The 17,467-nt window shown below is 42.1% G+C and overlaps 1 protein-coding gene across 17 annotated transcripts in view; it reads right to left on the reverse strand.

Moving 5' to 3' along the window:
* The window catches only part of slmapa (sarcolemma associated protein a), a 222,540-nt gene that overhangs the window by 18,282 nt on the left and 186,791 nt on the right, over nucleotides 1-17,467 (reverse strand). For all 17 annotated transcript variants that reach the window (XM_086001576.1, XM_086001573.1, XM_086001588.1 and 14 more), the window contains 3 exons: nucleotides 14,684-14,809; nucleotides 12,068-12,142; nucleotides 11,280-11,600 (listed from right to left, as the gene is read on the reverse strand). In XM_086001576.1, the coding sequence (XP_085857702.1) occupies nucleotides 11,280-11,600; nucleotides 12,068-12,142; nucleotides 14,684-14,809 (522 nt within the window). The remainder of the gene's footprint in view (nucleotides 1-11,279; nucleotides 11,601-12,067; nucleotides 12,143-14,683; nucleotides 14,810-17,467) is intronic.

A 17,467-nucleotide genomic window follows, 5' to 3' on the forward strand; every position in this document is an offset into this window, starting at 1 on the left:
CCACTTACTTAGCCTGTCTATGTCCCCTTGCAGGTTTTTTATGTCCTCCTCACTCACTACTTTCCCTCCCATCTTAGTATCATCTGCAAACTTTGATATGTTACACTCGGTCCCCTCCTCCAAATCGTTAATATAGATTGTGAAGAGTTGGGGACCCAGCACCGACCCCTGCGAAAAACCACGAGTTACTGATTGCCATTCTGAGAATGAACCATTTATCCCAACTCTCTGCCTTCTGTTAGATAGCCAATCCTCTATCCATGCCAGAATATTACCCCCAATCCCGTGATTTTTTATCTTAAGCAATAATCTTTTGTGTGGCACCTTGTCAAATGCCTTTTGGAAGTCTAAATACACTACGTCCACTGGTTCCCCTTTATCCACCCTGTATGTTACTTCCTCAAAGAACTCCAGCAAATTTGTCAAACATGACTTCCCCTTCATAAAACCATGCTGACTTTGTCCTATTAAATGATGATTATCCAAATGTCCTGTTACTGTCTCCTTAATAATGGACTCCAAAATTTTACCTACCACAGATGTTAGGCTAACCGGTCTATAGTTTCCAGCCTTCTGTCTATCACAGAATCACAGAAACCCCACAGTGCAGATAGAGGCCATTTCGGCCCATCGAGCCTGCACCGGCACATATCCCACCCGATCCCTGTAACCCCTACACCAACACATATCCCACCCTATCCCCGTAACCCCACGTATTTAATCCCCCTAACACTAAGGGTCAATTTATCATAGCCAATCAACCTAACCCGCACATCTTTGGACTTTTTAAATAAGGGTGTTACATTAGCAGTTTTCCAGTCTGCCGGGACCTTTGCTGAGTCCAGGGAGTTTTGGAAAATTATTACCAATGCATCCACAATCCCTACCGGCACTTCCCTCAAGACCCTAGGGTGTAAGCCATCAGGTCCAGGTGATTTATCTGCCTTGAGTCCCATTATTTTACCGAGTACCACTTCCTTAGTGATTTTGATCGTGTTTAGCTCCTCCCCCCCCTATTGTCCAGTGTTGGGATATTCTTAGTGTCTTCTACTGTAAAGACTGATACAAAATATTCACAGTGTTTTTGCCATCTCCATATTTCCCACCATTAATTTCCCGGTCTCATTCTCTAAGGGACCAACATTTACTTTAGCCACCCTTTTTCTTTTTATATAACTATAAAAACTCTTACTATCTGTTTTTATATTTTTTGCTAATTTACTTTCATAATCTATCTTCCCTTTCTTAATCAATCTTTTTGTTATTTTTTGCTGTCTTTTAAAGTTTTCCCAATCCTCTATTCTCCCACTAGATTTGGCTGCCTTATATGCCCTTGTTTTTAGTCGAATACTATCCTTAATTTCTTTACTTAGCCACGGATGGCTGTCTTTTCTTTTACACCCTTTTCTTCTCAGTGGAATATATATTTTTTGGAAATTGTAAAATAACTCCTTAAATGTACACCACTGATCATGTATCGTCTTACCCTTTAATCTATTTTCCCAATCCACTCTACTCAATTCCGCTCTCATACCTTCATAGTCTCCTTTATTCAAGCTTAGCACGCTTGTTTGAGATCCAACCTTCTCACCCTCTAATTGAATATGGAATTCAACCATGTTATGGTCACTCATTCCAAGGGGATCCTTTACTAGGACATTTTTAATTAATCCTGTCTCGTTACACAGGACCAGATCGAAGGTTGTTTGCCCCCTGGTCGATTCAGTTACATACTGCTCAAGAAACCCATCCCTAATACACTCAATGAACTCATCCTCAAGGCAGCCCTGCCCAATTTGATTTGTCCAATTAATATGATAGTTAAAATCCCCCATAATTACAGATGTTCCCTTATTACAAGCCTCAACTATTTCCTGATTGATACTCCGTCCAACAGAGTTGCCACTGTTCGGAGGCCTATAGACTACGCCCACTAGTGTTTTTTTCCCCTTATTATTCCTTACCTCCACCCAAACTGTTTCATTATCCTGATCTTTTGACCCAATATCATTTCTCTGTATTACAGCGATTCCTTCCTTTATTAACATAGCCACCCCACCTCCCCTTCCTTCCTGCCTATCCTTCCTGATCATTAAATAACCTGGTATGTTTAATTCCCAGGCATTGTCACCCTGCAGCCATGTTTCTGTAATGGCCACAAGATCATACCCATATGTAGTTATTTGTGCCATTAACTCGTCTATTTTGTTACGAATGCTACGTGCATTCAGATAGAGAACTTTCAAAGATGTTTTGTGACACTTAGTTCCTGCTTTTGCCCTTTTTATTACTTTACCTTTTACTCCATACCTTCTGCCCCTTCCTGACACGCTCTGGTTTTTAATTTCCCCACTGCTACCTAAGTCTATGACCTTCTCTGTTGTCATTTTTATTATTTGCTCTCTAGGAACCTCCCCCCCACTAGTTAGTTTAAAGCCCTCCCTACAGCCCTAGTTTTATGATCCGCCAGGACTCTAGTCCCAGCACTGGCCAAGTGAAGCCCGTCCCAACGGAACAGCTCCCTCCTGCCCCAGTACTGGTGCCAGTGTCCCAGGAAGCAAAACCCATTTCTCCCACACCAGTCTTTGAGCCACGCATTTAACTCTCTAATTTTATTTGTCCCAGCCAAATTCGCTCTTGGCTCAGGTAATGATCCAGAGATTATTACCCTTGAGGTTCTGTTTTTTAATTTGACCCCTAGCTGTTCATACTCCTTTAACAGAACCAGCTTCCTAGTCCTATCTACGTCGTTTGTACCAACATGGACCACGACAACTGGATCCACCCCCTCCCACTGCAAGTTTCTTTCCAGCCCAGAGGAGATGTCCTTAACCCTGGCACCGGGTAGGCAACACAGCCTTCGGGACTCTCGCTCTCGGCTGCAGAGAACTCTATCTATCCCCCTAATAATACTATCCCCTACCACTACAACATTTCTAGTTACTCCCCCCTCTTGAATGGCCCCCCGTTCCACGGTGCTGTGGCCAGGTTGCTCATCCTCCCTGCAGTCCCTGCTCCTGTCCCCACGGAGTAAGAATCTCGAACCTGCTAGACAAGAGCAAGGGCTGCGGCTCCTCCAGCTCTACCTCCTGGATCCCCGTACCTGCCTCACTTGTAGTCACACCGTCCTGTCCCTGACCATGGGCTACATCTGAATTAATTAACTTCATAGGTGTGATCACCTCCTGATACACAGAGTCCAGGTACTTCTCCCCCTCCCTGATGTGTCGTAGTGTCTGAAGCTCAGACTCCAGCTCATCAACACGAAGCTGGAGTTCCTGTAGCAGCAGACACTTGTCACAGACGTAATCACCGTGTGCCTCAATGGGGTTCACCGGCTCCCACATCTCGCAACAGTAACACATCACCTGCTCCATTCTATGTAATTAAATTTTTTATTGTTAGTTATGGACACCCTCTGCCCGATTATAGATGCTAGTAGCCCCTTTAATTAATTGGATTTAATTTAAATCAATCCCTCTAATTACACCAGTTAAATGGTTTACCAACAGTCACTCTGCACCAGAAAGGCCTTATTAACTACAACCCACAGAGTTAAAGTTTGAAAAGAGCACCTACCACCCCACTTACCCTAACTCTCAGCACTCTCTGCTGACTCGCACTCAGTGCTTGCTCGCACTAGCCTGGTCTTTTTATACTGTTTGTTTGTTTACAGCCAAATGAGTCACCCCTGCTGATCGGTTAGAAAACTGGTTTCCACTGCCTGCTGTGCCAATTTACTCCTACTGCAGTGTAACCTTGTTTTACTCTTCTTAAACCAACAGAATCCCAAATATTTAACTTTTCCCCTTTACTTAAACTGCTTAAGTAATCTTATCAAGAATGATTTAAAGAGAAATAACAATTAAAGAACTCACACACTTACCCAAACTCACAGCACTCTCTGCTGACTCGCACACGATACTTATGTGAAACAATCACAAAAAGTATGAATAGGAGTTCCAACTATTCAGGGGTCAGAGCAAGGTCTTAGCATGTGGCGGGGTGGGGGTGTTAATAGTTCATTGCGCCGCTTATTGTGGAGGTGGTGGTGCAGAGGGCAGGGAAAAAGCACGTGCAAAAAGTGCATGTCAAAATCAGAGAGCCAGAAATGAGCTATAGATGTGTCAGGTTTTGCAAAACTTCTTTAAATTTTAACTGTAATTTCAGTAGCGATAGCTGTGTTTTAGTAAGAGCTGTGCTCAAGTTACAATAAACTGCACTAATAAGAGTGAGAATTCTATCAGCACCGGAGGTTTTACAAATTTAATTTTCCCTCTCTGCTCTGAAGGTTTTCTTCTTTGAAGTAACTTAAAATCAAAATACACTGGAATTCAGTTTAGAAATTGGACTACCTCTTCATATGTTTGGTGCCTTTCACCTTGAAGTTGGAGTTTCTAAATTTATTGCACCAATTATGTTCTACACTTCCGCTGGTTACATTGGGTGGGACTGTGTGAGATTGACAGGCACCCTAGAGTTGCTGGTGTATCAGATAGTGAAATGCAGATGCCGTAACTTCCAGCATAAATTGCCACTGGGGAGGATGAAATAAAATTGTACAGAATTCCCCCTGACCAAAAAATGCAATGTTGAATCAGTTCTTTGTGCTTTTCCAGGGAAGTTACTTTGATAAACAGGATTAGCTTTTATAGAATTAAGCAAAGTATGATACAGCACAGAAGGAGGCCATTCGGTCCATTGTGCCTGTGCCGGCTCTTTGGTAGAGCTATCCAATTAATCTCACTCCCCTGCTCTTTCCCCATAGCCCTGTATTTTTTCCCCCCCTTCAAGTATTTATCCAATTCCCTTTTGAATGTTACTATTGAATCTGCTTCCACTTCCATCACCCTTTTAGGCAGTGCATTCCGGATCACAACAACACACTGTGTAAAAAAAAAAGTTTCCTCATGTCGCCTCTGGTTCTTTTGGCAATCGCCTTCAATCTGTGTCCTCTAGTTACTAACGCTTCTGCCACTGGAAACGGTATCTCCTTATTTACTCTATTCATGATTTTGAACACCTCTATCAAATCTCCTCTTAACCTTCTCTGCAGTAAAGAGAACAATCCCAGCTTCTCCTGTCTCTTTACATAACTGAAGTCCATTCGAGTAAATCTCTTCTGCACTCTCTCCAAGGCCTTGACATTCTTCCTAAAATGTGGTTCCCAGAATTGAACACAATACTCCAGTTGAGGCCTAACCAGTGTTTTATACATGTTTAGCATAACTTTCTTGCTTTTGTACTCTATGCCTCTATTAATAAAGCCAAGGATCCCATATGTTTTTTTTTAAACAACCTTCTCTACTTGTCCTGCCACCTTCAAAGATTTGTGTACATACACCCCCAGGTCTCTCTGTTCCTGCGCCCCCTTTAAAATTGTACTGTTTAGTTCATATTGCCTCTCCTCATTCTTCCTACCAAAATGTATTACTTCACACTTCTAGGAACACAGGAACAGGAGTAGGCCATTTAGCCCCTCGAGGCTATTCCGCCATTCAATGGTTGAGGGAGGGGCAAGACTGGCAGCTCAATATTCCGGGGTATAGAATCTTCAGGCGAGACAGAGGAGGGGGGGGGGGGTAAAAAGAGGAAGGGGTGTCGCAATATTAATTAAGGAGTCAATTACTGCTGTAAGGAGGGATGATATATTAACAGGTTCCTCTAATGAGGCCATATGGGTAGAACTTAAAAACAAAAAGGGGGCAAGCACTTTGCTGGGAGTGTACTATAGGCCCCCAAACAGTCAGGGGGAGATAGAGGAACAGATATGTAGGCAAATCTCAGAGAAGTGTGCAAATAATAGGGTAATAATAGTGGGGGATTTCAAGTTCCCCAATATTAACTGGGATAGTCAGAGTGTGAAAGGCTTAGAGGGTGCAGAATTCTTAAAGTGCATCCAGGAGAACTTTTTGAGCCAGCATGTAGAAAGTCCTACAAGAGAGGGGGCGGTACTGGACCTAATACTAGGGAATGTGGCCGGGCAAGTGGTAGAAGTGTTAGTAGGTGAGCACTTTGGTGACGGTGACTATAATTCGGTGAGATTTAAGGTAGTCATGGAAAAGGACAGAGATGGACCGGAAATAAAGGTTCTAAATTGGGGGAAGGCCGATTTTAATATGACAAGGCAGGATCTGGCCAAAGTGGACTGGGATCAGCTACTTGTAGGAAAATCCACATCGGAGCAATGGGAGTCTTTCAGAAAGGAAATTGAGAGAGTACAATGGCAACATGTTCCCGTAAAGGTCAAGGGTGGGACCAACAAGCCCAGGGAACCTTGGATGTCAAGGGATATACGAGAATGGATTAGGAAAAAAAGGAGGGCTTTTGGCAGATACAAAGGGCTAAAGACAGAGGAAGCCCTAGAGGAGTATAAAAAGTGCAGGGGGATACTTAAAAAAGAAATTAGGAGAGCGAGGAGGGGCCATGAAATAACACTGGCGAGCAAAATAAAGGAAAATCCTAAGGTGTTTTATAAGTATATTAAGGGCAAGAGGATAACTAGGGAAAGAGTAGGGCCCATTAGGGACCAAAGTGGCAATCTGTGTGTGGAGCCAGAAGATGTAAGTGGGGTTTTAAATGAATTTTTTGCATCTGTGTTCACTATGGAGAAGGACGATGTAGACATAGAAATCGGGCAGGGGGACTGTGATATACTTGAACATATTAGCATCGAGAGGGAGGAGGTACTGGCGGTTTTAGCAGGCTTAAAAGCAGATAAATCCCCAGGCTGCTGTGTGAGGCAAAGGAGGAGATTGCAGGGGCTCTGACACAAATTTTCAGAACCTCTCTGGCCACAGGGGATGTGCCAGAGGACTGGAGAACAGCTAATGTAGTACCATTATTCAAGAAGGGTAGTAGGGATAAACCAGGGAATTACAGGCCAGTGAGCCTATCAGTGGTAGGGAAATTATTGGAAAAAATTCTGAGGGACAGAATTAGTCTCCACTTGGAGAGGCAAGGATTAATCAGGGATAGTCAGCATGGCTTTGTCAAGGGAAGATCATGGCCCAGAAATTCGGCTCTCCACGGGCGAGTATGCACGGGGTACTAACCCGTAGGCCGAATGGAAGTGCGGGTTTCCTGCATGCACTGCGCATGCGCGGGAAACCAGCACTTCCGATCCTCTGAACGAAGGGGTTCAGAGGTCGAACGCGCGCGCAGGGGAGGCTGCGCGTGCGCTTTGAACTTAGTTTTTTTTTTGCAGGTTTTCACGCGAGGTTAAGCCTGTAGGATTTACACATTTAAAAAGCAGGCGTAAGGCCTGCTTTTTACAAGGTAAGTGGTCAATTAATTAAAATTAAAACATTTTTCCACAGGTTTATTATTTTTAAATACTTTAAAGCAAGGTAAGTTTATTTTTAGCCCCGTTTTTTTATAAAATTATTTTTTTCAAAAATTTAAATTATTGTTTAAAATAGTTATTTAATGTAATTTGTAGTTTATTGAAAAAGTGTGATTTAAAAAAAAAATTATTTGAAGGTTTAATGCTATTTTGAGGCCCGTAGTATTCATAAGTTTAGACAGGTCTTCCTGGCAATCTTATGAATGGGCTTTTCCCTCCTCCGATTGGCTGCCCATGGCTCACGTGATCCCAGGGGACACATCGCACTAACTACGCCCCTGGGACATGCAAGCACAGCGCGCCGGCAGCTGGGCCAGGCCCCGGAGCGGAATTCCACGGGGCCCTACAGCTCAACTGCCGTCGCGCAAGTTAAGTGCAGGTCGGGGGCTTGCACCCGCGGGAAGCCCCCGACCCAAATTTCTGGGCCCATGTCTGACTAATTTGATTGAATTTTTCGAGGGGGTGACTAGGTGTGTGGATGAGGGTAGTGCAGTGGATGTGGTATACATGGATTTCAGTAAGGCTTTCGATAAAGTGCCGCATAGGAGACTGGTCAAGAAGGTAAGAGCCCATGGGATCCAGGGTGCCTTGGCACATTGGATCCAAAACTGGCTTAGTGGCAGAAGGCAGAGGGTGATGGTCGAAGGTTGTTTTTGTGACTGGAAGCCTGTGTCCAGTGGGGTACCGCAGGGATCGGTGCTGGGTCCCTTGCTGTTTGTGGTCTACATTAATGATTTGGATGTGAATGTAAAAGGTATGATCAGTAAGTTCGCAGATGACACGAAAATTGGTGGGGTGGTAAATAGCGAGGAGGGTAGCCTCAGTCTGCAGGACGATATAGATGGGTTGGTCAGATGGGCGGAACAGTGGCAAATGGAATTTAACCCTGAAAAGTGTGAGGTGATGCATTTTGGAGGGACTAACAAGGCAAGGGAATATACAATGAATGGTAAGACTCTAGGAAAGACAGAGGATCAGAGGGACCTTGGTGTGCATGTACATAGATCCCTGAAGGCAGCAGAACAGGTGGGTAAGGTGGTTAAAAAGGCATATGGGATACTTGCCTTCATTAGCCGAGGCATAGAATATAAGAGCAGGGAGGTTATGATGGAGCTGTACAAAACGCTGGTTAGGCCACAGCTGAAATACTGTGTGCAGTTCTGGTCGCCACACTATAGGAAGGATGTGATTGCTTTGGAGAGGGTGCAGAGGAGATTCACCAGGATGTTACCTGGGCTGGAGCGCTTCAGCTATGAAGAAAGACTGGACAGGCTGGGGTTGTTTTCCTTGGAGCAGAGAAGGCTGAGGGGGGACCTGATTGAGGTGTACAAAATTATGAGGGGCATAGATAGGGTAGATAGAAAGGAACTTTTTCCCTTAGTAGAGGGGTCAATAACAAGGGGGCATAGATTCAAGGTAAGGGGCAGGAGGTTTAGAGGCGATTTGAGGAAGAACTTTTTCACCCAGAGGGTGGTTGGAATCTGGAACTCACTGCCTGAAAGGGTGGTAGAGGCAGGAACCCTCACAACATTCAAGAAGCATTTGGATGAGCACTTGAAATGCCATAGCATACAAGGCTACGGACCAAATGTTGGAAAATGGGATTAGATTAGACAGGGCCTGATGGCCGGCGCGGACGCGATGGGCCGAAGGGCCTCTTTCTGTGCTGTATAACTCTATGACTCTAATGAGATCACGGTTGATCTGTGACTTAACTCCATATACCCACCTTTGCCCCATATCCATTAATACCTTTGGTTAACAACAATTTTAGTCTCTATATTTTTCCGCAAGCCACTTCAGTAACTTGGCCTTGGAACTAAAACCATCGTTCCCTCATACCTGTACTGCATATTTACTAAATGTCCCATTAATATGTGGATTTACTGTAAAGAAGGTCACACAGTCACTGTTGACAACAGAACTAATCTATCATACAATCAATAAACAAAGTGTCAATCCAGGAAACTCCAATTAAAACAATTTCCTTTTCTAAGCATTTGCCTCAATCAACTAGTTGATTGAATAGCAATACTTTCAGGAAAGGAGGAACCTTATAAAGCAATTTAAACTAAGAGAACAGTTTGGCAGGTTATCTTTTCTGCTATTAAATGTAATCAATTAGATGGTCAACAACTGAGGTAATAGACAGTATCAAGCTAAACGGAAAGCCTTACATTGGCGCAACGTGACAAATGGTGTTCTGCAGGTCAGCTTTTCAGATATATATTAACTTGGACAAAGGAATAGAGAGTTGTATATCCAAGTTTGCAGATGACACAAAACACAATAAGTAGTGTGTATGGGAGCAGCAAGAATACAAAAGGAACATAGACAAAGTGAGTAGGCAACACTATGACAGATGGTGTTCAATGTGGGGAAATGTGAGGTAATCCACTTTAGACCCAAAAGCGACAAATCAGTATATTTTCTTAATGGTGAGACACTTGGAGCTGTGGAGGAGCAAATGGTGTCTCTGTACACAAATCATTAAAAGCTAGTGCACTGGTGCAAAAAGTAATCAAAAAGGCTAATGGAATGTTGGCCTTTATTTCAAAGGAGTTGGAATTCAAAATTGAGGAAGTGATGCTTCAGTTGTACATTCTTGGCCAGACCCCATTTGGAGCACTGCGTTCAATTTTGGGCACCGAACCGTAGGAAGGTCTTGGAAGGGGTACAGCACGGATTCATCAGAATGATACCAGGGCTTAAAGGGTTAAATTATGAGTACAAGGTTGCATAAACTTGGCTTGTATTCCCTTTTGAGTTTAGAAGGTTGAGGGGTGATCTAATTGAGGTTTTGAAAATAATAAAAGGCTTCGATAGGGTAGATAAAACTATATTCGTTGTGTCAGCCATGGCTCAATAGTAGCACTCTCTTCTCTGAGTCAGAAGGTTCTGGGTTTAAGTCCCATTCCAGAGACTTGAGCACAAAATCTAGGCTAACACTTCAGTGCAGTACTAAGGGAGTGATGCACTGTTGGAGGTGCCATCTTACAGATGAGACATTAATGAGGCCACGTTTGTCCTCTCAGGTGAATGTAAAAGATCCCATGGCACTATTCGAAGAGGAGCAGGGGCATTTTCCATGGTGTCCTGGCCAATTTTTATCCCTCAACCAACATCAATAAAAAAAAAGATAATCTGGTCATTATCACAATGCTGTTAGTGGGACCTTGCTGTGCACAACTTGGCTGCCATGTTTCCTGTATTATAACAGTGACTACACTTCAAAAGTACTTCAGTGGCTGTAAAGTGCTTTGAGATCATGAAAGACTGTATATAAATGCAAGTTTTTCTTTTTTCTGATGGGGGAATCCAGAACAAGGAGGCACAAGATTAAAATTAGAGTTAGGCCACATAGGAGTGAAATCAGGAAGCACTTTTTCACACAAAGGAAAGTGGACATCTGGAACCCGCTTCCCCCCAAAAGGCTGTGGATACTGGGCTAACTGAAATTTTCCAGACCGTGATTGACAGATTTTTATTAGGTAAGGGTAAATAAGGTTATGGAACAAAGCAGTGGTAAATGGAGTTGACGTACAGATCAGTCATGATCTCATTAAAAGGCGGAATAGGCTCGAGGGGTTGAATGGCCTACTCCTGTTCCTAGAGTGGGCAGGTCTTCAAGTGGTGAGCCATTCTCCTAACGTTAAAACAGTGCCCTGTGATATATAACCTGAGGGATTGGTTATGGGAACACAAATACATCATGGTACAGTCATATTTTCAAATTGTTAAAAAAGTAACATGACAGTAAAATGTCCCAGCAGTACAACATAACTAAGCTAGATCCAGTAAATGTATAGAGATTGAGGTTACCACCAGAAAATCAAGAGTCAACTGTAAACTATGTATTGCTGCGGAGTAGATCAAAAGCAGCAAAACATCTTGGAAATCTCATCTGCACAAGTGCAGTCCCATTTCCCCTCACCTTGCAACTGGACTGCTTCCACTTTCTGTTTATCCTTTTGCTGCTGGGTCTGAAGATTGAGCTTGGTTTGAAGGTTTAAGATCTCTGATTCGTACTCTGAGGCAGTTTGCCGCCATCGCTCAAGCTCAGCATGCACCTTCAGCAACTCCCCTTGGAGAATGGCAATGTCACTTTCACGGCATGTCGCTGCCTCTACTGCTGTCTGTCGCAAAGCCACAATCTCTTCATGGGTACTTGCTAACTGATCACGGGTCTCAACTATTTCTTTCTCTTTCTCCTTTCTAAGGATCTCAATGTCCTTTTGTAATTCGTGGAGCTGAGCTGTGTACAGAAGAAAAAAATGTCATTTTCACTTGATTGAAAGTTCTCAACAGTTAAATGTAAATTTCACTTGCCAGGACTGAATACACTTTCACAGAAAATCACACAATAATTACTTTTTAAATGTAACTGCTTAGGGCCAATTCTAATTGACTAAGGGTCTTGGATTTATTTTAAATGCTCATCAGGATTATTATAATATCTTTCCAGTAGGGCCGCGTGAATTTCCATTAACCACCATGCTATTCCATTAGAAATGTATCTGTGTTTTTTAACTAAAGGCCTTAAATATAGCATTATGTAAGCAATGCTCTAAAGATAAAATTAAGTTATTAATACTAATCTGGTGGAGTCTGTCCAAAACTAAAGACAGGTAATATAAATATGGGTTGGTGAAGAGTGTTGCTTTGACATAACATCTCCAAAGTCAACATGTACCAAGTAAACAGCTTTGTGTAAGCTTATACCTTGCAACACTTGGATCAGTCTGGTTGATTCATCAGCCTGTTGTTTATTTGTCTTTCTTTCCTCTTCAAGTAGTGCTGTAAAGAAACAGGGGCAACGTACATGACAAACTGATTTGGTTCAAATTTGATGCACTGTTTTAATTTAGGATTGTTTTCAAGCAATACAGTAAACTCTTTTGTATCCGGCACCTATGGGACCGGTTGATGAAAAATTCCAGATAACAGAGAGGTAGGCAAAATTTTAACAAAAAAAAGTAAAAACCACTGACTAACTCGGCCACCGCGGGAAACTTGGACTCGGAAAAATGAATGGATTCGGCAAGATTACCAGTTATCTATTTTGGCGGTTATTAAAGAATTCCGGATAATGAAGTGCCATTTAAACAAGAGTTTACTGTAGTTGAATTGGCCAGGATACATTTAAAAAAAAAAAAAATTGTTCCTGGGATGTGGGCGGCGCTTGTAAGGCCAGCATTTATTGCCCATCCTTAATTGCCCTCGAGAAGTGGTGGTGAGCCGCCTTCTTGAACCACTGCAGTCCATGCGGTGAAGGTACTCCCACAGTGCTGTTAGGTAGGGAGTTCCAGGACTTTGACCCAGTGACGATGAAGGAACGGCAATATATTTCCAAATCAGGATGGTATGTGGCTTAAAGGGGAACTTGCAGGTGATGGTTTTCCCTTGTCCTTCTAGGTGGTAGAAGTCGCAGGTTTGGGAGGTGCTGTTGAAGAAGCCTTGGCAAGTTGCTGCAGTACATCTTGTAGATGGTACACACTGCAGCTACGGTGTGCCGGTGGTGGAGGGAGTGAATGTTTAAGGTGGTGTATGGGGTGCCAACCAAGGGGGCTGCTTTGTCCTGGATGGTGTCGAGCTTCTTGCGTGTTGTTAGAGCTACACTCATCCAGGCAAGTGGAGAGTATCCATCACATTCCTGACTTGTGCCTTGTAGATGGTGGAAAGGCTTTGGGGATTCGGGAGGTGAGACAGTCACTATAAAATACCCAGCCTCTGACCTGCTCTTGTTGCCACAGTATTTATGTGGCTGGTCCAGTTAAGTTTCTGGTCAATGGTGACCCCCAGGATGTTGATGGTGGGGAATTCAGCGATGGTAATGCTGTTGAATGTCAAGGGGCGGTTAGACTCTCTCTTGTTGGAGATAGTCATTGCCTGGCACTTGTGTGGTGCGAATGTTACTTGCCACTTATCAGCCCAAACCTGAATGTCGTCCGGGTCTTGCTGCATGCGGCCATGAACTGTTTCATTATCGAGTAGTTGCGAATGGAACTGAACACTGTGCAATCATCAGCGAACATCCTCACTTCTGACCAGTCACTTATCATTTAGATAAGTGAAAAATACATTTGAGAGTTCTTTCCTAATACATAAGGAGGGCGTTGGAGAAGTAGCAAGATGAAAGCAAGTGGTGTTACAAAAGCGAAAGGAAGTGGTCTTGGCAATGAAGTTCGTCATATACAATGCAAGATAATATAAACCACTCAAAGGGCTTTAGTTGAAGCATTTTGTAGCAGAAGACATACTTACACCTTAATTAATCTATGGGTACATATTTCGATTGTTAATTATAACAGCACAATTCCTAGCTCTGAAAGAATTGGTAAAAATCCAAGTTTTTAATAATTTTACACTGTAAATTGTTTAAATGAAGGAGCAAGATTTAACTCTGATCTCCTTCACTGTATTAGATCCTGCTGCTTGCTGGAAGTGCCAATTTGTTGATGTTGCATTGTGTTGTATTTCAAATATTTAAAGTACCCATGTCAAAAATGACATCTTGAGAAGAGCAATACTTTAGAGCACAGAACTATGATTTGGTTAGTAATCTTGGACATTATATTAACTAAGGCTGTATGACTCAACCAGTTCTATTTAAAAATTAGCCTTTCAGAGGCAAAAGTACTTTACAGAGTTAAAACTTAAAAATATATACATCAGTTGATTGTAGCTGTGCTGTTGTTGCAAAACATGCAAATACTTCGGTCTAGAACAGAGATGACAGTGCTTGTAATGAAAATGATGCTTCACAACCATTTTTCATGCTGGATTTAGCATAGTTAGCCTTTCCTGGTTTCTTCCAGAATATGAACAAATAATCCATTAAAAATACATTCATGTTTTAAAAACTGTAAATCTACAAAATGCAGCCAAATATATTTGAGTTTCTTTTTAGTTAATAGTGTTTAGAATTCTATTTTTCTCATGCAGCCCCTCCCAAACCATTAACAATGTGCAATTAAACAGGTAAAAACATGAGAGCAAAGATTTAACAAAATAGTACAATATTTAAAATAATGATCCACATGAATAAATCATGTTACCAGGTTCAAGCACATTTGTTTGAACAAAAATAAACTATTCATATGAGAGACCAGCAGTTTTCTGCCAGTGCCTAATTTTCTCCCTAATTGCTAGAATTATTTGGCCTGAACCATTGAAAAATACAGTATTACTGTACCTGGAATGTGTGAACTATGGTTCAAAGAAAATGAAACTACTTTCGGACACTAGAGCTGCAGGACCTGAAAATCAGTGGGTTTTGTTTTCAATCAAGCCATTTTTCATCGCAGTCACTCTAAAAAAAAAAAATGTAAAGTTCACCTTGCACTTCAAAACATTTTTGTTTGCTGGTTCTGGCCAAGTCCTGCGCTTCCTTCAACTCCTGGTGTAGTTGCTGTATCTCATGCTCTGAATCTCCAGTTTCTGCATGGGCACGTCGCAGCTCATCTGGAAAAAGCACAATTTATCCACATTGAGAACAATACCCAAAATAGGTCAAAATCAGTTTTACATTGAGTGCAGTAGAAAATCTGGATCATAAGGTGACTAATAATTTTCTGAATGTGGTGACTTGAACAATACTGCAGGTAATCTGCTACTGAGCACAATGAAGGAAAATCAACATTCTCAGCCAATAATGGAGCATTTTTAGTCTTAGTCTAACATAATATGCACTTCAAAAGTGTACTGCACGTTAATTATTTTTTAGTGCAGCAAAGGGGTCAGCTTCCATACATATGCGGATAGTACCCAGCTTTATTTCTCCACCATTTTTAGACCCAAGAACCTCCATACTGTCGGACTATCTGCCTAACATGGTGTTTAATGAGCCAAAAAGTCTCCAACTGAGGAACAGTTTCCAGCAGCTCTCTCGCACTGAACTAGACTGTGAAACCTCAGCATCTAATTCTATCAAAATTCAGTTTCAAGCTCCATATCCTATAAATCAAGATTACTTACATCCACCTTTACAACATCGTGTGTCTCCACCATTTGAGTACCAAAACCCTAATCCATATTTTATCATCTCTTGACTCAATTCCTTCCTTGCCTGCTTCCACAAAACTCCAACTTGCCCAAAATTCCACAGTCTACATCCCATCCCTCATCAAGTCCTGCTCACCCATAACCCACACCAGCTCTCGGTTCCCCAATTTTATTCCCTCTCCCCTTTCTGCTCTTGGGGCCGTCCCTATTCTCTGGGTCTTCCCTAAATCTCTTCCCCTCGCTACTGCTCTCCACCCTTAAAAACCTCCTGAAAACCCAACTCCAAGGACTGACCGAAAGCTTGGTCAAATGCTCAACGGCTTTCCTTTTTTCCGGTTTGAAGCACCTTGGGACTTTTTGTCACCATTGATTGGGCTATATAAAATGTAAGTAGCTATTTATACAATCACATTTATTAAAAAGATATATGCAGTCAAACAGTCTTACATTCGTCCCTTTAAATATTTATTAACACAATAAATATTGGTAATCTCAGATTTATGCAGTTATAAACATTTCCTGCACAATGATTGAAGTAAGTGGAAGCAGATGCTTTGTGGAGTACACTGAAGATTTTTATTGTTTATTATTATATACTACAGGACTCATTTCAGAGAATGCATCTTCTTGTACTGATACTGAATGAATTATTTAAACAAATTTTGTACTGCAAAATACACCTAAATTCATGATCAGGTCCCCTCAATTTTAATAACAGTTTTTACTATACAACTAAAATAGATAGTCTGACAGAACGGAGTGTGATTTCAGAAATGGTCTGTTTTGTACAGTAATTTAATACAAGAAACTATATTCCACCAAAGCACAAAATTAGCACATGGGCAATAGTTAATAAGACAAAAATTTGATTCAAAAGAGTTTTTAAATGGATCTTTTGGGAATGACGTTATCTAGTAATGAAATCATGTAGGTATGTTAAAATGGCAAGCATATATTACATTTATGCCCTAAACACACATCTCTCTAGTTTCTCTCCCATCATGCCCTTTGAGAGCTCATCTCATCCAGGAGACCCATCTCCTGTTCCTTGGACCCCTTTCCCACTAAACTGCTGAGCACCCAACTTCCCTTCTTGGCCCTCATGCTACCCAATATTGTAAATAATTATTTCTCAAGTACCATCAGGCACTCTTTCAAATACACCATCATCAACCCTCTCCAAGAAACCCATCATTGACCCCTCTGTCCTTCCAAACCACCACCTCTTTCTCCAAACTCCCTTTCTTCTCTAAAGTTCTTGAAAGTGCTGTTGCCTCTCAAATCTGTGTCCACCTTTCCTGCAACACCATGTTTGAACCTCTCCAATCAAGTTTCTGCCCTTACCACAATACTGAAACGGCCCTAATTGAAGTCACAAATGACATCCTCTGCGACGGTGATGCACTATCCCTCAACTTTCTTGCCCTCTTTGCAGCCGCTGACGTGGCTGACTACATCCTCCTCCTCCAATGCCTCTCCTCCGTTGTCCAGCTGAGTGGAACTGCCCTTAATTTACCTATCCAGTTGGAACTTAAACATCTCCAGAAATGGCTTACCTTCCCACACTTGCACTATTACCTCTGGAGTCTCTCAAGTATCTATCCTTGGCCTCCTCCTCTTCCCCATCTACATGCTGCCCCATGGCAACATCATCTGCAGACATGGGGTCAGCTTCCACATGTATTAGAACGACATGCAGCTATACTTCTCCAACACCCCCCCCGCCACTGTCTCTTCTTTGACTCTGTGTCCATTCTTATTTCTCTGTGAAGCACCGTAGGCAGATTTTCTACATTAAAGGTGCTATAAAAATGCAAGTTGCTGTTGTTTACATATCACATGAAAGAATTGCTGGGTCAAATTAGTAATTTTATTCTACAAGGTCACAATGCAAGCATGTGAATGAACAATTAAACCATGTGTCTAATTTTCATCCCTCCTCCCAGCAAAAAGAACATATTTCCTCGATCAACAAATGTCTTCCTCAATAACAACTTGCATTTATAGAACGCCTTTAGTGAAACATTCCAATGCACTTAAATGACAAATAGGAGCACTCATTGTGCAGCACAGATGTTATCAACAGAAAGAAATGCCTTGAAGTGCTTCAGGGTGTAG

Source organism: Somniosus microcephalus, chromosome 11, assembly GCF_052327205.1.
Source record: "Somniosus microcephalus isolate GS21.2 chromosome 11, FLI_Smic_1.0, whole genome shotgun sequence".
In the NCBI taxonomy this organism is placed as follows: Eukaryota; Metazoa; Chordata; class Chondrichthyes; order Squaliformes; family Somniosidae; genus Somniosus; species Somniosus microcephalus.